Source organism: Rhinoraja longicauda, chromosome 42, assembly GCF_053455715.1.
Source record: "Rhinoraja longicauda isolate Sanriku21f chromosome 42, sRhiLon1.1, whole genome shotgun sequence".
NCBI lineage: Eukaryota > Metazoa > Chordata > Chondrichthyes > Rajiformes > Arhynchobatidae > Rhinoraja > Rhinoraja longicauda.
In genome coordinates, this window is record NC_135994.1 from 263,835 (window position 1) to 287,512 (window position 23,678).

At 46.7% G+C, this 23,678-nt stretch overlaps 1 protein-coding gene across 4 annotated transcripts in view; it reads left to right on the forward strand.

Annotated features, from left to right (window-relative positions):
• The window catches only part of LOC144612026 (signal transducer and activator of transcription 1-like), a 55,962-nt gene that overhangs the window by 9,465 nt on the left and 22,819 nt on the right, over positions 1–23,678 (forward strand). For 3 of the 4 annotated variants that reach the window (XR_013549607.1, XM_078431486.1, XM_078431487.1), the window contains exons 3-10: positions 460–604; positions 9,471–9,569; positions 12,538–12,624; positions 15,091–15,169; positions 17,036–17,118; positions 18,463–18,614; positions 19,174–19,332; positions 21,449–21,541. Coding sequence is in view for 3 of the 4 variants with exons in the window: in XM_078431486.1 (XP_078287612.1) it covers positions 460–604; positions 9,471–9,569; positions 12,538–12,624; positions 15,091–15,169; positions 17,036–17,118; positions 18,463–18,614; positions 19,174–19,332; positions 21,449–21,541 (897 nt within the window). In the remaining variant the exon portion in view is untranslated. The remainder of the gene's footprint in view (positions 1–459; positions 605–9,470; positions 9,570–12,537; positions 12,625–15,090; positions 15,170–17,035; positions 17,119–18,462; positions 18,615–19,173; positions 19,333–21,448; positions 21,542–23,678) is intronic. The other variant, XM_078431488.1, reaches the window with a different exon arrangement.

Genomic DNA, 23,678 nt, shown 5'->3' on the forward strand with positions numbered 1-23,678 from the left:
TCTTTTTACCTTCAATTAACACTTACTTTCTTTCAGCCAACGGTAGTCCTTGCTCCTGCTCTCCCGACCTTTACTGACTGTTCAGAGATACAGCGCGGAAACAGGCCCTTTGGCCCACCGATTCCGCACCGACCAGCGTTCCCCGCACATTAACACTGTCCACATACACTAGGGACAATTTCACATTTTTATACCAAGCCAATTAACTTACACATCTGTACGTCTTGGGAGTGTGGGAGGAAACTGAAGATCTCTGAGAAAACCCACGCAGGTCACGGGGAGAATGTACAAACTCCGTACCGACAAGCACCTGTAATCAGGATTGAACCCGGGGCTCTGGAGCTGTAAGGCAGCAACTCTACTGCTGCGCCACCATGCCGCACATTGATTGATTGAGGTGATTGATGAGTGCATGCAGTTCAAGATGAAGTTAAATGTGTCCTTTTGTTCTCTTTGCAGGGAAAAGGCTATAACAAATTACTCATTGGCCACTATCCACTACCAAAATCTGTTGGACCTAGTCAACAATCAATACAGCCGCTTTTTGCAGGAGAAGTTGTTTATATGCCAGCACAATTTCAAGAGATACAGACAAAATATGCAGGTACTGTGCAGTTTAATTTATATAATTGCTGCTGTTTGCTGTGAACTTGTCTATTGCCTGGAATAGTGTAATGCAAAGAATACATTTTGAGCTGAAACCCTGGGAAAGAAACCACGATGTTTTAGTTTCTGAATCCAATTTCTTTTCCATTTCTTTTCCTTCCCCCTTCCTCATCCAATGGTGTTGATCTCCACAAGGGTACACCTTTCTTCATATTGGTTGTCTTGCATCCTTTATCTGAGGCTTTGCATTTAAAATGCTTACCAAAGGGAGGAGTTGGATAAACCACAGCTGAGATTGAGCCTATGGCTTTTTACCACTGCAGCTTATCCCACTTGTGACAGCCAAGAGTAGGAATGCTGACATTTGTTTCCTGATTTGCTAATCCTAATAGTCTGAGCCATGATCTGCTTACACTGCACAAGAGGAATCGAACCCCGTTGTCTTGCTTTGTCTGGCAGTTCCAATCGACACAACTGAAGGGCGGCACAGTGGCGCAGCTGGTAGAGCCGTTACCTCACAGCGCCAGAGACACGGGTTTGACCCCGAGTTTGTGTGCTGTCTGTGTGGAGTTAGCACCTTTTCCAGGTGGCTGCGTGGGTTTCCTCCGGGTGTTCCCACATCCCAAAGACATGTAGGTTTGTAGGTTAATTGGCCTCTGGAAATTACCCTCTGGTCTGTAGGGAGTGGATGAGGAAGTGGGAGAACGTAGAACTAGTGTGAACATGTGGCTGTGGGCTGTTTTCATGCTGCATTTCTAAACTCTAAATTTAATGGTCTGTGTATGCGTTTGAGTCTCTCTTCCCTCCCACCCCTGCCAATATCCCACATTTTATGATAGCACTTTTTGAAATTTCATTTGACTGACTCCAGCCAAGAAAATGGAATGCAATGCTAAAGGGACGTGTTGGAGGTTATTCAAATTTTGGTTGTCCTTGAGAACAGGCCTGGGGGAAAAAAAAGTATTTAAAACCATTGAAATATTTCCAACCTCTAGTATTCCAGCCCTATTGACATGAAGGGCTGGCATTCTGAAAGCCAGACTAACAGAGATGCTGACACAAGAAATTGCAGGTGCTGGAATCTTGCATAGAACGCAAAGTGATGGAGTAACTCAGCGGGTCAGGCAGCATCTCTGGGGGGCGTGGATAGACACCATTTTGGGTCGGGACCCTTCTTCACCCGAAATGTCGCCTATCCATGTTCTCCAGAGATGCTGCCTGACCCGCTGAATTACTCCAGCACTTTGTACCGATCCATGTTCTCCAGAGATGCTGCCTGAGCCGCTGAGTTACTCCAGCACTTTGAACCGATCCATGTTCTCCAGAGATGCTGCCTGAGCTGCTGAGTTACTCCAGCACTTTGTACCGATCCATGTTCTCCAGAGATGCTGCCTGAGCTGCTGAGTCACTCCAATACTGCTTTCTATGCAAGATTCCAGCATCTGCAATTTCTTGTGGCAGCATCTCTGTGGGTCTGGCTACTGAAAACCCCAGGACCTATTGTGATATATTGTTTTAAACATATGGGTCCTTCTGAGTTTGAGCAGGTTTGAACTCATGAGTTAATTGCTTTGTCAACTGTCTGCAATGGTTTTGTATTTATACACTTGTGCTGTTGTAATCCATTCCCTTCTGGCTAAAGTTAATCAGTTGACAGCATGAACTTCTTCAAATGCAGTCAGATGCTGAAGATATGGGGTAGTGAATGATTAATGTTACATTGAGTCATCGACAGTCATAAAGTGATACAGTGTGGAAACAGGCCCTTTGGCCCAACTTGCCCACACCGGCCAACATATCCCAGCTACACTGGTCCCACCTGCCTGCGTTTGGCCCATATCCCTCCAAACCTGTCCCATTCATGTACCTGTCAAGTTGTTTCTTAAATGTTGGGATAGTCCCTGCCTTAACTACCTCCTCCGGCAGCTCGTTCCATACACCCACCACCCTTTGTGTGAAAAGGTTCCCCCTCAGTTTCCTATTAAATCTTTTCCCCTTCACCTTGAACCTATGGTGTGTATGGCCAGGACTTTTAAAGTTATAGCTAAGGTACTTTGGCAATATAGAGGAAATTGTACTGTATGTAAACTTAGAAAACTTCATTTCCCCCCCATTCCTGGTTGTTAAGCAAAACAAAATGGAGATGCCAAGTTAAAATAACCCTTTTATGTGTTTAACCCGTAATTCTGGCAGCGAGGGATGCTTTTGCACTGCAAGCCCTTACTTTAGGAAACGGATTGGGTTACATTGCCCCACAGAGATCTCTTTGCAGTCTGTTTGTCTATCTGGAATGCAAAACCTAATCCCATCCGTGAAGGCGAAGCATTCTGCCATACCTTATGCTTTCAAATTGATGATTTAAGAGATTTAGTTTTTGTTTAAAAGCATAATTGCCTGAGATTTCTTCTGGTAAAACTTTCATTTGGGGAAATGGAATATTCTTGTTCTGGACATTGCTGACAACACAAGAGGTCAACTCCCTCAGAAATGGGAAGCGAATATTATGGATTTTAAAATGCCACACAATTTTTTCTTAACCTCTTAATTCCACCACCAATTTGAGGGCAAGTGAAAGAAAGCACCACCTCCAACAATACCACTCCCCCTTGTATTTCCTAATGACATTGAAGGAGACCATTTTGTTCCTGGGCTCGTAGAAATTACTGTCATACAATACAATACAATACAATACAATATATCTTTATTGTCATTGTACCCAGGGGTACAACGAGATTGGGAATGCGCCTCCCATACGATGCAATAATTTAAGTAATTAACAGCAACCCAACGAAACGAAACAATTGTAACAGTTTTTAGACAGGGTAAAGTGCAAGTTGATCTATGCGTTGTGGCCATCCGGCTCAGCAGGACCGGTTCATAGCAGCTATGGCCCTGGGGATGAAGCTGTTCCTGAGTCTGGAGGTGCGGGCGTAGAAGGCCTTGTATCGTCTGCCCGATGGAAGGAGTTCGAACAGACTGTTGCAGGGGTGTGAAGAGTCTTTGTGGATGCTGGTGGCTTTTCTGAGGCATCGTGTGTTGTAGATGCCCTCCAAGTCTGGTAGCTGTGTTCCGATGGCCCTCTGAGCTCTGTGGACTACCCGCTGTAGAGCTTTCCTTTCTGCCTCCGTGCAGCTGAGGTACCACACAGGGATGCCATGCGTTAGGATGCTCTCTATGGTGCAGCGGTAGAAGGTCGTCAGCAGCTGTTGGGGTAGACCAGACTTTTTCAGTGTTCTTAAGTAGAACAGTCTTTGTTGTGCCTTCTTGACCAGCGCAGCGGTGTTATTGGACCATGTTAGGTCCTCCGAAATGTGAGTGCCCAGAAACTTGAAGCTGGACACTCTCTCCACACTGTCCCCGTTGATAGAGATCGGGGCATATTCCCCGTTATGTGACCTACGGAAGTTGATGATCAGCTCCTTGGTCTTGGTGGTATTTAGGGACAGGTTGTTCTCCGAGCACCAGTCCGCCAGGTTCTGCACCTCCGCTCTATAGTTTGTTTCATCCCCGTTGGTGATAAGCCCGATCACCGTTGTGTCGTCTGCAAACTTGACAATGGTGTTGGTGTCGAATGCAGGAACACAGTCATGTGTGAAGAGGGAGTAGAGCATGGGGCTCAGAAGCAGTAATGTGACACTAGATTAAAAATGGGCTTGTCTCCTGTTGCTGTTTGCTCCTGGATATGTTAAATCATGGAATTCTCTGCATACTGGTGAACCTGAGTGGGAGAGTCTTGTATTCACAAAATGCTGGAGTAACTCAGCAGGTCAGGCAGCATCTCGGGAGAGAAGGAATGGGTGACGTTTCGGGTCGAGACCCTTCTTCAGACTGATGTCGGGGGTGGGACAAAGGAAGGATATAGGTGGAGACTTGTTTTGTATTCAATCCATTACGAAGTATTCGGTGAACCATAAAACATTTATTAAACCCATGCCGAGTGAGCAGCACACCTGTGTGTTCCTCTCTTCAGCGAACAGACTAACAACTAACCGAACAAGCAACACACTAACTGTATCTCCCGGTAGCCGAGCACTTCAACTCCCCCTCCCATTCCCAGTCTGACCTTTCTGTCATGGGCCTCCTCCAGTGCCATAGTGAGGCCACCGGAAATTGGAAGAACAGCACCTCATATTTCGCCTGGGCAGCTTGCAGCCCAGTGGTATCAACATTGACTTCTCCAACTTTAGATAGTTCGTCTGTCCCTCTCTTCCCCTCCTCCTTCCCAGATCTCCCTCTATCTTCCTGTCTCCACCTATAACCTTCCTTTGTCCCGCCCCCCCTGACATCAGTCTGAAGAAGGGTCTCGGCCCGAAACGTCACCCATTCCTTCTCTCCTGAGATGCTGCCTGACCCGCTGAGTTACTCCAGCATTTTGTGAATAACACTAACTATATCAGTGACTCCAGTCCTACCTAAATCCTGGACTGGATTACAAAGTGGAATGTGTACCATAACATAACATAACATAACAACACTTTATTGTCACTCGGCACAACACCGAGCGAAATTTCAGCAGTCACACAAAATACAGCAAAAAAGAAAAGAACACAGGACACCCGACCCCAACACAAACATCCATCACAGTGACTCCAAACACCCCCTCACTGTGATGGAGGCAACAAAACTTCCCCTCTCTTCCCCCCGCACCCACGGACAGGCAGCTCGACCCCTACCGAGGCAAACGACACGCACAGCCCCCGCAAGGGGATGGAAGGCCCCCCGGCCGAGCCGCCCCGGGCACCGAAACGTCCCGCGGCCACACCGGGCGATGTTAAGTCCAACGGCCGAGCCGCACCGGGCACTGAAACGTCCCGCGGCCGAACAGCGCTGACGATGTTAAGTCCAGCGGCCAAGCCGCACCGGGCACTGAAACGTCCCGCGGCCACACCGGGCGATGTTAAGTCCAGCGGCCAAGCCGCACCGGGCATTGAAACGTCCCGCGGCCGAGCCGCACCGGGCACTGAAACGTCCCGCGGCCACACCGGGCGATGTTAAGTCCAGCGGCCGAGCCGCACCGGGCACTGAAACGTCCCGCGGCCGAGCTGCGCCGGCAATGTTAAGGCCCGCAGCCGAGCCGCACCGGGCACTGAAACGTCCCGCAGCCGAGCTGCGCCGGCAATGTTAAGGCCCGCAGCCGAGCCGCACCGGGCACTGAAACGTCCCGCAGCCGAGCTGCGCCGGCAATGTTAAGGCCCGCAGCCGAGCCGCACCGGGCACTGAAACGTCCCGCAGCCGAGCTGCGCCGGCAATGTTAAGGCCCGCAGCCGAGCCGCACCGGGCACTGAAACGTCCCGCAGCCGAGCTGCGCCGGCAATGTTAAGGCCCGCAGCCGAGCCGCGCCCCGGGGAAGAGACCTAATAAAATAAAGGTTTCCCCCCGCCCCACCCCCCCACCCCACCCCACACCCCCACCACACACCCCCACCACACATACACAGCCAAAAACAGAAACAAAAACCATCCCAACACCGACACAAACAAAAAAAAAAGAAAAAAAGACAACAGACTGACAGAGAGCCGCAGCCGTTAGGCGCAGCCAACTCCTCCCATAGGATATGTGGTGAAGGTTATATAGACAGAAATAAATATGGTTGATCTACATCCTTCCTCTTCAAGAAGCAGATCACAATTAAACAAACATACAGTGGAGTATATGGGGAAACACCGATATAGGGGGAGGGCACTTTACGTTGCGTACTGTGCACCGAGAGCTGCAAATGAGAAGACAGCTCACTGACAGATCAAACACGGTCCTTGTACTAGTCCTTGTACTTCGGGTTCGGCTTGCAGAGACGGCCTGCGTGCGTACGGTACCAGCCGCCACCTTCCCTCACCGGGGATTGGACTGGAGAAGGGAGCGACACAGCTGGTCTAGTCTTGAGGGTGAGGAAGGAGACCTTGGCAGCAGCCGGGGAGGCGAAGCAGCGGGCGAGACACCTGGACCGGGGTCAGCAGGCAGTTGTGGGACCTTGGGCCTAGAACCGTTGGGCCGTGGAGGAGACACAGAGGCGTAGTCAGGATAGTGTCGAGGCGGCACTGGCTCATTGACCGGTCGAAGGTGTTGCCGGGTAGGTCTGTAGGTGCCATCACCAACACGGACCAGGTAAGAGCGTGGCTCAGGAGTAGGGCCTTGAATGACTCCCAGCCGGTCGTAGCCTTTTGGCGTTTGCAAGCGGACAACCTAGCCTTTGCTTCGTGGTGGAGGCGATGTGCTAGACTTGTTGTAGTATTTTTTCTGAGTGTCACGGCGTTGTGGAGTGACATTTTCGGAAACCCTGTCACTGTCGAAGCTGCCCACCTGCCGCTGGTCAGCATTCTAAAAAAGCCGACACGTGCCGCCCCAGCGCGCCTCCAACGTAGGATGGTGGCATTACAAAAGTACCACATTAGGCTCATTCATAATCGCGGAAAGGATATGCACCCGGCTGACACTGTCACGGGCTCTGCTCAACACCTGTGAGCAGCACACCTGTGCGTTTATTCACAAAATGCTGGAGTAACTCAGCAGGTCAGGCAGCATCTCGGGAGAGAAGGAATGGGTGACGTTTCGGGTCAAGACCCTTCTTCAGACTGATGTCAGGGGGCGGGACAAAGGAAGGTTATAGGTGGAGACGGGAAGGTAGAGGGACATCTGGGAAGGAGGAGGGGTAGAGAGGGACAGAGGAACTATCTAAAGTTGGAGAAGTCGATGTTCATACCACTGGGCTGCAAGCTGCCCAAGCGAAATATGAGGTGCTGTTCCTCCAATTTCCGGTGGGCCTCACTATGGCACTGGAGGAGGCCCATGACAGAAAGGTCAGACTGGGAACCTGCACTCGGTCCGCATTGACCAAACTGATCTCCCGGTGGCTGAGCACTTCAACTCCCCCTCCCACTCCCAGTCTGACCTTGTGTACCATGCATAGGATATGTGGTGAAGGTTATATAGAAGAGATAAATATGGTTGATCTACAAGTCTGCATTCTAATTTTGGCAATGCTAAACCTTTTCCTAGAATTGCCTTTAATCGCATAATCTGATTTGAACTATAATGTTTCGTGTAGCATAAAATATATCAGGAATGTCACACCTGCATAATCACATACTGCGGTGGCATGTGCAAGAACTTTTAAGTTGCTTTTCATTGCGGAATGAAGATTCAACAATTTGTGTTTTGCTTGTAATCCTTTTCAATGGAGCAATTTTGTTTGGCTATGTTTCATTGACTGTCTATTTGATTAGTTGCAGTTACCAAGTCCTGAAATATCACTTGCCTGCTATTGTTGGCTACAGAGGAGGTGTCAATAAGATCTTATTTAGATTTTGGTTTCTTTCAAAGTGTTCGCTTGCTTCAGTTGGCCAGTTGCTGGTGTTTTCAGCTCTGTCCATAGTGGTTATAGAAACCGAAGCCACGATTTTATGGAGAACACATTTCGGGGTTGTGGTGTGCATGTGAAAGCAGCGCAAAAGAGAAGCATTTTTTCCCCTGCGGTTGTACGTCAATGCTTGAACATGTGATCTGGACTCAGCCATTCCAGGGAAGTACTGAGGGAGCTTCGCAGTCTTCCAAGGTACCGCCGAGTGGTTAAGGATTGCAGAACATTATATTTCAAAATATTTCAACTAACTTCACCAGTCATTAAAGCTTCACCAGTCATTAAAACTTGCTAACTGCTCATTGTTGCTTGAATCTCGTGCGCTATATTGCTGCAGAATTTGCCTGTGTACTTCGCTGCCATTCAGAGTCATTGAGTAATGGAGCTTTCAATCGCGAGCGTGAAGCTGGATTTTCAAACACTTAATGCTGTTGTGCCAGAAAACTGATTGTTGCATCATTCCAAACAGTTTCTGTCTTAAATGATGACCAGTCTTCTGCTGACATGGAGCCCCACATCGTACTCTGTTTGGGTGGATGGTCTCATCCCTTTTCCTCCCCAACCTAACTTTCCTTCGCAATCTCCAAACATCCAAAAACAAATGGCGAAGAATAATAAGCACGAATGCAGCCCTCTCAATCTGTGGCACTTAACATTAGACATGAAATGTATTTTAAAAAACTTTAAATGCAATGCTATAATTCCATGTGTTTTTAAACTGTTGGGGGCCATACACAAAGTTGTTATAACCCTTGTCGCCATTGAGTTGAATATGTTCAAACTGCTGATGCTAACGATGCTTGCTGATTTTGCACTTTGGATTTTTCTTTGTGGCAGCCGCGCTAAGAACAGTTTTTAAAGCCGACAGACAGTGCCGTCAATGAATAAGCAGCACTCGCGCAAACCTTGAGTTGTCTGGGCTTTTGTAGGTGAGGAAATGGGTGTAAAAGTAGGGCAGACACGAGGAGCTGTGTCTAGACTCCTTTCCTAACAGCTATTGCCCTTCTTCTTTGCCTAAGGCAGAAGAGAACAAAAGGAAACTTAAAACCTGGTTATTGTTTGTTGTTAAGATAAATAAATAAAATTGGCTACAACGTAAATAACATTAAAAATATTAACTGTTAATGACTTGTCCGGGCATGGTCTTGCATTTACTGTCTGTAAGGTTTGTGGGAACACATTCTGTGATAAAGGTAATTGAATATTTATTCACAAAATGCTGGAGTAACTCAGCAGGTCAGGCAGCATCTCAGGAGAGAAGGAATGGATGACGTTTCGGGTCGAGACCCTTCTTCAGACTGATTCTTGAATTGAATAATTGAATAAATACTTAAAAGTGGGAAATTGTTGCATGATTATGAGAACAGACTAGAGGACTAAGTATAATTGGAAAGCTCTTTGGAAGAGCCAGTACAGGCACAGTTATAATCAAGAAGGTACCTTCAGTCATCACAGTAGAGGCTCCTGTGTAGCAGGTAGCATGGTAATACTCTGGCTTCTCTTTCATTAGGCTCTTTATGGAGATGACCCTGTGCTCTTGGCAAAGAATGTCGCTTGTTACCTGAAGCAGGAGAAGATGATCCTAAGCAATGTTGTAGAGGATCACCAGGTAGGAGGAACGCAAATGGGGACCAAAAGTCACGGATTTATTGACTAACTTGCTAATTTTAAATTTTCAGGCTGTCAGACCTACCTGTATCTCTCCAGTCCACTGACCATTCACCCTCAGTTGTGATGTGGAGCTGACCATCTGACCTCCAGGGTGTTTTCCTTTCCTGTTGCGTTAGCATCATGACACACTCCTTATAGATACATTTTCCCCTGCTTTTGGTGAACTGTGCATGCAATGCTGCAATACTGGTGCATCAGGTAGCTAAGTGGGGGGTGTATCCATTACCAGTGTTTTGTTGAGAGCGGCTGGTTACTCTGAAGCTGTTGCCCTGCAGACAAAGGAGAAGGAATGACTGCAGCAAGCGCAAATGCTAGAATGACTTTGCTTTGTGAAGCAGCGCTGGAAGTGGAGCAAGATGGTGTTGTGAGGAGGCTGGGCCATTTTGGAGTTGAAGGCCTTCCTCAGCACTAAAACTGTCATGATGGTGATAACTGGAAGAATGAATTCTGCCTCATCTGACAGACGGTGAATTTTCCATGCTGCGTCATTTCATAACACTGCCATCCACAGTACCTTTGGCATCGCTTTTATAAACACAAAGTGCTGGAGGAACTCTGCAGGTCAGGCAGCATCTGTGGAGGGAAAAGACCCTTCTTCAGACTACTTTGAAGAAGCTCTCCTCTCTGTGGGAGTTCTGTGAGACCACCTCTCGCTGCTCCCCCTCTGTGATTCCTGCTACTCCAGTCTGAAGAAGGGCCCCAACTCGAAAGGTCGCCTTTCCATTCCTTCCACAGATGCTGCCTGACCTGCTGAGTTTCTCCAGCACTTTATGTTTTGCTCAGGTTTCCATCATCTGCAGTTTCTATTGTGTCCATGGCGCTGCTTTTAGTTTGGATATATCATCAGGAAAGTAACCACGCCTTGGCAGTTGTTTGATAACATTCCAAATGTACACGCATGCTTCTCTTTTAGGACCAAATTTGCATTGCAGTCTGTTTTCTTCTGCAAGAAGTAACGCCTCACAGTTGTTATGCTGCACATCCAGTCTCCAGTGAACTTTGAAGCAGATTGAATGCATCTTTCCAACCCTTCTCTCTGTTTGCAATGGAAGCTTATATGCAATGAGAAGGAACTGAGGGAGATTGGAGATTTATTCCGTACGAAATCGGTCCTGTTGAATCTAAGAAGTAACTGCTGAGAATGCATCTCCATGACATTTTGTGCCCATTCTAAATGTGGCTTGTGTGGAAAGCTTGGTTTTGGAGTTGATTCCTCTCATAGTACTTGCTGCCAATTCCTGTTGGCTTTGCTTAAGTTGACACTGGTTCTATCCTGCACTCCTAAAACTGAACAGTAACATTAGATTTTTTTTCTTCTACTTTCTTCCGCCACTCCTTTCCCCATTTCTAATGTAACTTTCATGAATGACGTTTTTTTTGTGCTCAAATCAGTGGCATGGGTAGAGACCTGTATGGTGTCATACACGAGGGGAACAGACAGGGTGAATGCACACAGTCTTTTGCCCAGAGTAGGGCAATCAAGAACCAGAGGGCATGGGTTTAAAGTGTGAGGGGGGGGGAGAAATATTTAATAGGAACCCAAGAGGCAACTTTTTCACACAGAGGGTGGTGGGTGTATGGAATGAGCTGCCGTGGCAGAAACTATGACAACATTTAAAAGACATTTGGGCGGGTACATGGATAGGGAAGGTTTAGAGGGATATGGGCCAAATGCGGACAGATGGGACTAGTGTAGATGGGGCAACTTGGTTGGCATGGGCAAGTTGGGACAAAGTCCTGTTTCTGTGCTTTAGGACTCGGACTCTATGTAATACATATTACCAGTAATGCTGTGTTGTTTAGAGGCAGAGTGGGTAGAATGCAGCTGAATGGTAAAAGCAAAAGGCTTGTGATTCTCTTCATTTTTAGTTGGTTAAGCAGATCTACACAATGACATTGCGTGGCATGGATTGAGACAGTTTCCTTTTATCTCCTGTTCTGTGTTTCTCTCACACGGATAGGTGATATTTTGGGTTGGGACTCCTCTTCAGACTGATTGCTGTGGGGGTGGGATGGGGGGAAAGCTGGAAAAGAGATGGGGCAGGACAAAGCCTGGCAAGTGATAGGCGGATACAGGGAGGGGCATTTTTTGGTAGGTGGGTCCAGGTCAGAAAATGTTGCAGAGGCTCCCAATCCGAAACGTCACCTGTCCACGTTCTCTACAGATGCTGCCTGACCCACTGAGTTACTCCAGCACTCTGTGAAACGTCACCTATCCATGTTCCCCACAGATGCTGCCTGACCCGCTGAGTTACTCCAGCACTCTGTGAAACGTCACCTATCCATGTTCTCCACAGATGCTGCCTGACCCGCTGGGTTACTCCAGCACTCTGTGAAACGTCACCTATCTATGTTCTCCACAGATGCTGCCTGACCCGCTGAGTTACTCCAGCACTCTGTGAAACGTCACCTTTCCACGTTCTCCAGAGATGCTGCCTGACCCGCTGAGTTACTCCAGCACTCTGAAACGTCACCTATCCATGTTCTCCAGAGATGCTGCCTGACCCGCTGGGTTACTCCAGCACTCTGTGAAACGTCACCTATCCATGTTCTCCACAGATGCTGCCTGACCCGCTGGGTTACTCCGGCACTTTGTGTCTTTGTTTGTAAACCAGTATCTGCAATTCCTTGTCTCTCTGTTGTTTGGACGGAGGTTGACTAGAGTTTCAGCGCATCAAAAAACCTCTCCTGTATGTGGAACGTCAGCTCTTCCATGGATGTGTTGTTGACAAAGTCTCTCATGAATGAGTTTCACTGCTGGCAAGGAGTGCATTGCTGAGGTTTCCCCTGCCAACCACTCTGAGCAAGTTTCCCGTGAGCGGTACCAACTCTCAAAAACTGGTTTTCTTGACAAAACTGTTGGCAACTGTAGGAACTCACTGAAACTGTTCCTATCTTTGTTTTAGGTTGTCAAGGACCAACCTCAACCGGTGGACTTTGAAAGGCACCAGAACGTTGTACAGAAACTCAATGCACTGAAACATGGCGTACAGGTGAGTGAGTGGCTAGTGTAGTTTAGTGCTGCGTTTGCCGATCCTTTCAAGTATTTGGCTTGAGTCACCAGCTACTTTCCTTTTTTTTTGTTGCGCAATTCCTTTTGCACTTTGGTGGCCCCTGCTAAATGCAAACTCTGTCCTGTCGTGACCTCTGATAGAGGTGGCTCCGGTTTATCTGCCTGTTTATTCGTTTCATTCTGTCGCTAGAGGTGAATGTCGCTTGTAACTCTGATTTGAGGTGGTGGGCAATCACATTGGGCCTGGAGTTACATTAAAAGGCCAGACTGGGTAAGAATGGCCGATTTCTGCCCCTGAAGGACGACGTGAACCTGGTGACTTTTTAGTTTAGTTTATTATTGTCACATGTACCGAAGAACAATGAAAAGCTTTTTCGTTGCGTGCTATCCAGCCAACAGAAACACTCTACAGGATTGCAACCAAGTTGTCCAAAGTGTAGAGATACAGGAAAAAGGGTATAATGTTCAGTGCAAGATAAAGTCCAGTAAAGTGACAATGGAGTAAGTTTGAGGACAATAGACAATAGGTGCAGGAGTAGGCCATTCGGCCCTTCGAGCCAGCACCACCATTCAATGTGATCATGGCTGATCATTCTCAATCAGTACCCCGTTCCTGCCTTCTCCCCATACCCCCTGACTCCGCTATCCTTAAGAGCTCTATCTAGCTCTCTCTTGAATGCATTCAGAGAATTGGCCTCCACTGCCTTCTGAGGCAGAGAATTCCACAGATTCACAACTCTCTGACTGAAAAAGTTTTTCCTCATCTCCATTCTAAATGGCCTACCCCTTATTCTTAAACTGTGGCCCCTGGTTCTGGATTCCCCCAACATTGGGAACATGTTTCCTGCCTCTAACGTGTCCAACCCCTTAATAATCTTATATGTTTCGATAAGATCCCCTCTCATCCTTCTAAATTCCAGTCTACACAAGCCTAGCCGCTCCAATCTTTCAACATATGACAGTCCCGCCATTCCGGGAATTAACCTAGTAAACCTACGCTGCACGCCCTCAATAGTAAGAATATCCTTCCTCAAATTTAGAGACCAAAACTGCACACAGTACTCCAGGTGCGGTCTCACTAGTGCCCTGTACAACTGCAGAAGGACCTCTTTGCTCCTATACTCAACTCCTCTTGTTATGAAGGCCAACATTCCATTGGCTTTCTTCACTGCCTGCTGTACCTGCATGCTTCCTTTCAGTGACTGATGCACTAGGACACCCGGATCTCGTTGTACGTCCCCTTTTCCTAACTTGACACCATTCAGATAATAATCTGCCTTCCTATTCTTACCTCCAAAGTGGATAACCTCACACTTATCCACATTAAACTGCATCTGCCATGCACCTGTCCAAGTCACCCTGCAATCTCGTAGCATCTTCCTCACAGTTCGCACTACCACCCAGCTTTGTATCATCTGCAAATTTGCTAAGGGTACTTTTAATCCCTTCATCCAAGTCATTAATGTATATTGTAAATAGCTGTGGTCCCAGCACCGAGCCTTGCGGTACCCCACGAGTCCTGCCATTCTGAAATGGATCCATTTATCCCCACTCTTTGCTTTCTGTCTGCCAACCAATTTTCTATCCATGTCAGTACCCTACCCCCAATACCATGTGCTCTAAATTTACCCACTAATCTCCTATGTGGGACCTTGTCGAAGGCTTTCTGAAAGCCGAGGTACACCACATCCACCGGCTCTCCCCTGTCAATTTTCCTAGTTACATCCTCAAAGAATTGCAGAAGATTAGTCAAGCATGATTTCCCCTTCGTAAATCCATGCTGACTCGGAACGATCCTGTTACTGCTATCCAAATGCTCCGCAATTTCGTCATTTATAATTGACTCCAGCAATTGACTCCAGGTCGTTTTGACAGAGACGAGCTTTTAATTCTTAATTTGATTGAAATACTAACATTTTACGTGCCAGTTGCCATGGTGAAATTCAAGCTAGTGTATCGGCATCTGGCTGATTGTCCAGCAACTGAACCTACTGCATCTCAACCTTATCGTAGACGTGTGCAGTAGAGGGGCTGTTTCTCTGGGACCTCATAATACCACAGAAGTTTGGGAGAATTAGAGTGGGAGGATTGCCTGGGTGGGGGGCAGGGGGTTTCGGGGAGAGGATCGCCCCGGGAGGGGGTCTCGGGGAAAGGATCCCTGGGGTGTGTAGGGGGTCTCGGGGAGAGTATCGCCCGGGTGGGGAGGAGGGGGGTCTCTGGGAGAGGATCGTTGGGGTGGGGGGGAGGGGGTCTTGGGGAGAGGACCGCTGGGGTGTGAGGGAAAGGGTCTCGGGGAGGGGACAGTCATCAAGGGGAGAGATGCTTGCAAATTGAACCAGGAATATGGAAATTTGCCAAGGTGCAATCCGTAGTCTGAATTTTTATAGACTTTTTTTTTAAGAATGCTCTTATCTCTGCTAAATATATTTGAAACTGTTATATTTAGGCATGTGAACAGGAGTTGAAGTTCCTAGAAGAACAGCAAGATGAATTTGATTTCAAGTTCAAGACCTACAAGTTTCAAGGTAGGTATTTTCCTTGTTTCCATGGGCCCCTGTGTCTGGAGGCTGAGAGGGTTTTGTACTGCTGCCTAACTTTGAAAGTTGATGCTAAACTGCGACAAGGCAGTGTATATTGTGCTCTTTGGGCAATTTTTCAGTGTTCATTCATTGGTATTTCTGGCAGCTTTGTTACATGAATCAGATATTTCCAGCGCATTTGCTTCTTGTCTTCCCTGCTTCTGACTCCTGGAACTGCATCGAGGCTCACACTTTCCTGAACAGTGATGCCTCCAGTATTAGTCTTGATAGTCAGCTACTTTCCTACAACTATCAGGAAATCTCTCCTCAGATCGCCTCTAAGCCTCCTCCCTCTCTCCTTCTACTCTCTTTTTTTTGGATACCATCAGAAGACAGTGGAGGCCAAGTCTCTGAATGCATTCAAGAGAGAGCTAGATAGAGCTCTTAAGGATAGCAGAGTCAGGGACTATGGGGAGAAGGCAGGAACAGGGTACTGATTGAGAATGATCAGCCATGATCACATTGAATGGCGGTGCTGGCTCGAAGGGCCGAATGGCCTCCTCCTGCACTTATTGTCTATTGTCTATCACCGAGGGAAAAAGATTTAATAGGAATCCGAGGGGTAACTTTTTCACACAAAGGGTGGTGAGCTGCCAGAGGAGGTAGTTGAGGCTGTCTATCTCCCTCAGAGTTGTGTAGGCCTCTATCAGTGATAGACCAAAGATGCAATAATATCCTTCACCCACCCACAAGACATATTGCATGTATTTTTATTCTTTTCGGTGGGATTTTCATTCATTTGTATTCAATGTTGGTGGACCACACTGGCTGTGAATTCCCATTGCAACCTGCAAAGAGTTTTCTTTCTCTTGGAGATACAAAGTCAACCTGTATAACAGTATATAACAGTATATATCAGAGCTTTATTTGTCGTTCGGTACCGAAGTACCGAACGAAACTACATAGCAGTCATAGAAAAAAAGAACACAAGACACATAGCCCCAACACAAACGTCCATCACAGTGACTCCAAACACCCCCTCACTGTGATGGAGGCAACAAAAATTCCACTCTCTTCCCCACGCCCACGGACAGACAGCTCGTCCCCGACCGACCCGCACAGTCCCCGCAAGGGGATGGAAGTCCCCCCGGCCGAATCGCACCGGGCGCTGAAACGTCTCGCGGCCGAGCCGGGCGATGAAAGGCCCCGCGACCAAGCCTTGCGCAGCTAAGTCCCGTGGTCGAGCCGCACCGGGCGATGTTAAGTCCCGCAGCCGAGCCGCACCGGGCGATGTTAAGTCCCGCAGCCGAGCCGCACCGGGCGATGTAAAGTCCCGTGGTCGAGCCGCACCAACGATGTAAAGTCCCACAGCCGAGCCGCACCGGGCGATGTTAAGTCCCGCAGCCGAGCCGCACCGGGCGATGCAAAGTCCCGCAGCCGAGCCGCACTGGGCGATGTTAAGTCCCGCAGCCGAGCCGCACCAGCGATGCAAAGTCCCGCAGCCGAGCCGCACCGGGCGATGTCAAGTCCCGCGGCCGAGCTGCACCAGGTACTGTTAAGTCCAGCAGCCGAGCCGCACCGGGCGATGTAAAGTCCAGCGGCCGAGCCGCACCGGGCGATGTTAGGCCCCGCAGCCGAGCCACACCCTGCGCCGTGAGGAAGAGAAAAGTTTCCCCCGCCACCCCCACCCACACCACCACCCCCCACCCACACCACCACCCCCCACACATACACAACCAAAAAAAATACAAAAACCATCCCAACACCGACACACAACAAAAAAAAAAAGGAAAAAAGACGAACAGACTGCTAGCGAGCCGCTGCCGTTAGGCGCCGCCACTTCAGCTTCATGATAATTTCATTATATTTTAGAATCAAACAATACCGAAATGCAGAAGGAAGAAGAATTGAAGGTGCTACAGAACATGCTAAATATTCTGGACGGCAATAGAAAAGTAAGTTATTCACTTTTGGACAGCAGTGTGGAGTCTGGTGTGGCAAGTGTATGCCACTGAGACTTGCCATCACTTAACTCGGGGCACTGAAGATAACTGCATTGTTCCCTTCATAATCCTATTGAGGACGATTAATGTGCCACGTGCTTGACCTGGATCGTATACATAACTAAAGATGGACACAAAATGCTGGAGTAACTCAGTGGGACAGGCAGCATCTCTGGGGAGAAGGTATGAGTAACGTTTCGGGTCGAGACCCTTCTTCAGACTGAAAGTCACGGGAAAGGGAAACGAGATATAGATGATGATGTAGAGAGATATGGAACAATGAATGAAAGAAATGCAAAAAAGTAACAATAATAAAGGAAACAGGTCATTGTTAGCTGTTTGTTGGGTGAAAACGAGAAGCTGGCACGACTTGAGTGGGGGAGGGTTACTTGAAGTGAGAGAGATCACTGGGCTGTAAGCTGCCCAAGTGAAATATGAGGTGCTGTTCCTCCAATTTGCATTGGGCTTCACTCTGATAATGGAGAAGGCCTAGGACAGAAAGGTCAGTGTGGGAATGGGAAGGAGAATTAAAGTGTTTAGCAACTGGGAGATTGGGTAGATCCACGCAGACTGAGCAAAGGTGTTCAGTCTACGTTTGGTCTTGCCGATGTATAAGAGTCCACATCTTGAACAACGGATACAGTAGATGAGGATGGAGGAGGTGCAAGTGAACGTATACATAACTACTTGCGTCTATGTTGATGACTTGGCTGAAGGGACTAAGTGTGCTGCAGCCAAATGTTCTCCACCTTCACAAGTTGTTAACCCGTGTGTGGAAGTGACAAAGAGCATGTAAAGGGGTACAGAAAGGTTAAGTGAATGGGAAAGACGGTGAAAATTAGGTTATCCACTTTGGATGGAAATATGAAATGCAAATGACCATTTAAACAGCGTGAGACTTCAAAATGTAGTGGTACACAAAGGGAACTGTAGAAGGAGAAGCTGTTTAGTTAGTAGAAGGAGAAGATTAGTTTAATTACTTTTCCTTCCCTCTGGGAAACATTTTAGGCCCAAATAATCCACCAGGGTTCCTGCATGTGAAGAGCAACTACTAACTACACCCATCATGCATGCAATCTCTCCATTTTCTAAACCTATTACCCCTACGGAGTAAATGATGGTCACATTCGTATGATGGGCTAGCGTCCATTCGATGCAGTCCAAACACTTTAAAACGGAATCCGCAGAGCCAGCAAGGATTTTTTTGTCTTGTGTCTTGAACCTGGTCCCAGAATTGAAAGGTGTGTCTCGTACTTCATTTTAAATGTTTTGAGAGTTTTATTTTGTTTTTGGCAGAAAGTCCTTCAGAAGTTTGCAGAATTCATAAGCAAAGCTGAGGTGCTCCTGAGCATGCTGGTGAAAGAGGAGCTGGCAGACTGGAAGAGGCGGCAACAGAAGGCCTGTATCGGTGCCCCTGTGAATGTTTGCCTGGACCAGCTGGAGAACTGGTAAGAAGAATGATAGCTTGTGCTGACTGAGGGAGATCTTGAAGTTCGCTCTTATCCAAACCTTGCCCCCTACAAGCACAACCTCCAACATGGGTGACTAGATACCAATCAGTTGGTCTGGTTTTAAGATTTGTTTCTTTATGCTTTCTTTTCGTCAGCTTAGAAATGCTGTTCTTAATCTCAGCAGAGAGAGTTGCCAATGGAGCCGCAGATGCTGGTTTACAAAAGAAGACACAAAATGCTGGAGTAACTCAGCAGGTCAGGTAGCATCTCTGGAGAAGAACATGGATGGGTGATGTTTCAGTCGTGATATCTGAAGAAGGGCCCCGACCTGAAACGTCTTGACAGTCTGAAGAAGGGTCCTGACCCAAAACGCCACCTCTCCATGGCCTGCTGAGCTATTCTAGCACGTTGTGTCTGTTTAGCTGTCTAGCTAAAGAATGTTAAAGCTGTAGAATGTTTTGTGCAAAGTTAAATGAGAAAAGTGTGTCTGGGCTGGACGCTGGTACTGATTTGCCTCTGTTCCTTCCTAACTCCTGTTATATTCTTATCTTCGCAGGTTTACTGATTGTGCAGTGTGTTTGTTTCAAGTGAAAAGACTGCTGAAAAAGCTGGAGGAACTGGGAGAAAAAGTCACTTACGATAAGGATCCTTTTAAAATACAAAGACCTAATTTGGAGAAGCATGTTAAAATTCTGCTGACCAACCTCATTAAAAGGTACGAGGCGGAGTCTTATTTGTTTGGGAGGTGGATTAATTTGTCAATTGGAGCATGTTCTTAGCCCCTGCTTTCTTAATGTTTATTTTTTAATTTTAATTTTAATTAATTACAGTGCATATAACAACAACAGTAAACCCCATCCCTTCCCTACATAATCATGAAAACAAACAAACAAATAAATAAATAAAAATAAATTAAAAAAACATAACTACAATGTGACAAAAAAGACAAAAGCACAAAAACATGAGTCACGGTAATTTTCACGTCAAATATTTCAGTATTTTCACTGCTGGATTCAAAAAAGGTACAAAAGTGTGTGGCATTGAGGGGGTAGTTTTACTTGTCCTTGATATGCGGCAGCACTGGGTTCCATATGTTGAAGAACCTCTGAGGGTTGCCAGACAATTCATATCTCAACCTCTCTACGTGTAAGATGCCCATTAATTCTCTTAACCAAGTCTCAAACTGAGGAGCAGAGTCTGATTTCCATAGTTTCAAAATACATCTGTTGGCAATGACCATACCTTAAACCAAGATTGTGCGAGCATTATGGTCTAGCTTCTCAAGCGTTGTGGAATACCCGAATAGAGCAGTTTCAGGGTCCGGAGTTAAAGTGACGTTTAAAACAGTAGAGTACCATTGAAATAAAAGACACCAAAAGTTGTGAAGTTTTGGACAAGTCCAAAAGTGGTGAGCGAGTGTACCCTCAGCGGTCTTGCATCTATTACACAAAGGTGAGAGATCAGGAAAGATTTTATGCAGCTTAACCTTAGAGTAGTGTAATCTGTGTATAGCCTTGAATTGAATCAGTTGTAGCCTAGAATTAATAGAACAGGATTTTATACTTTTCAGTACTACCTTCCAGACATCGTCATCAATTTCAATGTTAAGGTCTTCTTCCCAGGTTTGTTTTATTTTTAAAGTAGATTTATCTAGATTGTTTGAAAAGATACCTACAAAAGATGAGATTAGGTTCTTTGCTTCCGGGGGACCCAGCAAAATTTTGGACAATGAGTCGTCTTCGGGCAGGGACTCAAAAAGCGAATTGTTTTGTCGAACATAATTTCTCAGCTGTAAGTACCTGAAGAATTGAGTTTTGGGCAATGAGAACTTGGATTGTAGCTGATCAAATGATGCAAAGTGTCTATTTATGTAAAGATCTTTTTATTGTAACTATCCCTTTACAGCTCCACTCTCTGAACGCTGTGTCTGTAAATGATGGGGGGAAAGCGTGGTTATGCCAGATTGGGGCGTGCATTGACGTATTCGGAAGCTCACAAGCTTTCCTAATTTGGTGCCATATTCTCTGAGCATTGGACAGAGTGAAGTGATCCTCTCTAAGAGAGGTGAGAGATCTGGGTAATGAAAAAAGGAGAGCAGGGAGAGAAGTTTTTGGGGTTAAGCTTTTTACAATCTCCAGCCAAGGCGGTTGGTCATAAGCCCCTGCTTTCTTCATTGGGAAGATTATCCTGTGGCAACTATAGTGCAACAAGCAAAGATGTTGCAATACCCTTCCTTATTCAATATTACTTGTTAAGCTGGAAGGCCTTTCTCTGTGCTGGAAATAATATTACTATTATTTCAGTGGGTTTTTTTTTATGCCACAGTGGCAGAAATGTGATCATATGAGAATAACACTTTCCAGACTAATTTCCAAGTAAAATTATCAGAGAGATGTGTGAGAAGAAGGAATGTGGAAATGTTTAATTTCAAGAAAACCCATTAACTAGGCAATTATACCCTATTGAGCTACTGACAGGCGCAGCGGTAGAGTTGATGCCTTACAGCGCCAGGGACCCGGGTTCGATCCTGGCTAAGGATGCTGTCTGTACGAAGTTTGTACGTTCTCCCTGTGACCACGTGGGATTTCTCCGGGTGTTCCGGTTGCCTTCGACGTTCCACTGACGTGTGGGTTTGTAGGTTAATTGGCTTCTGCTTCTGTCAATCCCTAGTGTGTTGGATTGAACTGGTGTGTGGGGGTGATTGCTGGACGGCGTGGACTCAGTGGGCCGAAGGGCCTGTTTCCACGCTGTATCTCTAAAGTAAGCTGATGAATGCGAATACTTGTTGTGCTGTTGAAATTGAAAGATACTGTTTTTCATTTTAAAACTAGTGCATTTGTTGTGGAGAATCAGCCTTGTACGGCTCCTCAGAGTAAGATGCCCTTGGTTTTGCGAACAAGCTCGCAGTTCTCTGTGAAGCCCCGGTGAGTACAGATCTCGGCTAAGTTCTTCAATGAAGTAGCAGCAGCATGTTTAAAAATAATTGACACCTTTGCAATGACTCTTGCTGAATCTTTGTCTGTAAGCCAAAGGTGAAAATTATGAGGCAATAAGGAGAGTATTTCTGTGGTACGACTCCTTCCTCTGGCACCAGTTTGTGGGTTTAATCCACCATAGAGATGAGCATATAATCTAGATCGATGTTCCTCGTGAACTGAATTGCAGCTCCTTTCAGGTCCTCTTGATGACCCAGAGCACCCTGCAGCCAATCAAGTGCTATAGCAATCCTAGGATCATACAGCACAGAAACAGGCCCTTTGGCCCAACTCATCCATGTTGACCAAGATGTCCCATCTAAGCTAGTCCCATTTGCCCGTGTTTGGCCCATATCCTGCTGAACCTGCAATGTAGATACTGTTCCAGAGTCAAGAGTACTTAATTAGACAATAGACAATAGGTGCAGGAGGAGGCCATTCAGCCCTTCGAGCCAGCACCGCCATTCAATGTGATCATGGCTGATCATTCTCAATCAGTACCCCGTTCCTGCCTTCTCCCCATACCCCCTGACACCACTATCCTTAAGAGCTCTATCTAGCTCTCTCTTGAATGCATTCAGAGAATTGGCCTCCACTGCCTTCTGAGGCAGAGAATTCCACAGATTCACAACTCTCTGACTGAAATTTTCTTTCCTCATCTCAGTTCTAAATGGCCTACCCCTTATTCTTAAACTGTGGCCCCTGGTTCTGGACTCCCCCAACATTGGGAACATGTTTCCTGCCTCTAACGTGTCCAACCCCTTAACAATCTTATACGTTTCGATAAGATCTCTCATCCTTCTAAATTCCAGTGTATACAAGCCTAGTCGCTCCAGTCTTTCAACATATGACAGTCCCGCCATTCCGGGAATTACCCTAGTAATTGCCATATATTAGAGTCATTCAGCATGGAAACAGGCCCTTCGGCCTAACTTGCCCATACAGGCCAACGTGTCCCATCTACACTAGTCCCACATGCCCGCATTTGGTCCATATCCCTCCAAACCTATCCTATCCATGTACCTGTCTAACTGTTTCTTAAACGTTGGGATAGTCCCAGCCTCAACTACCTCCTCTGGCAGCTTGTTCCATACACCCACCACCCTCTGTGTGGAAAAGTTACCCCTCAGGTTCCTAGAATATATTTCCCCCCTCTCACCTTGAACCTATGTCCTCTTGTCCTCGATTCACCTACTCTGGGCAAGAGACTCTGCATCTACCAGATCTATTCCCCTCATGATTTTATATTTTGACAATGGAACAATGAAATTCCTACTTGTGGCCACTATACAGGCCCATTAACACAATAACACACCGATGCACAAGGCATGTGAAATGTGGCAGCAAATTTGTGCACAGCTATTTGATGTTGACCAGTTAACTTTGGGCAAAGTTGGTTGAAACACAAGTGTGAGGGAGGAGATGTGGAACCAGGTTCCAGCTGCCCTCATGGGTAAAAGCTCCCATAAACACTGAATGTTAGCGGGGAGATTCTGTGTGATGATACCTCCAGCAATTACCCTTTTAAAAAAAACAAACGAAAATACATTTACTGAATGCTGCTGGTGTATAAAATGACAAAGAAAAGAAGGATGGTTATTTATAATGTGTAGGAAAGAACTGCACATGCTGGTTTAAATCGAAGGCAGGCACAAAATGCTGGAGTAATTCAGCGGGACTGGCAGCATCTCTGGAGAGAAGGAATGGGTGGCGTTTCGGGAGTCTGAAGAAGGGTCTCGACCCGAAACGTCGCCCATTCTGTCTCTCCAGAGATGCTGCCTGTCCCGCTGAGTTACTCCAGCATTTTGTGTCTACCTATGGTTATTTATAATTCGTGTTAATTGTTTTTTCATATTTAAGTAACTAAGATTATTCAGAAAAAGTTCACAGTCATGCTCGTTTAGCTTTAGTTTAGTTTATTGTCACGTGGTACAGTGAAAAGCTTTTGTTGCGTGCTATCCAGCCAGCGGAAAGACTGTACATGATTTCATTCAAGCCATCCACAGTGTACAGATACAGGATGAAGAATAATCTCCTTCAAAGTGGACATACCTTGAGGAGAAATCGCAGTGGAGCAACAAGTAGT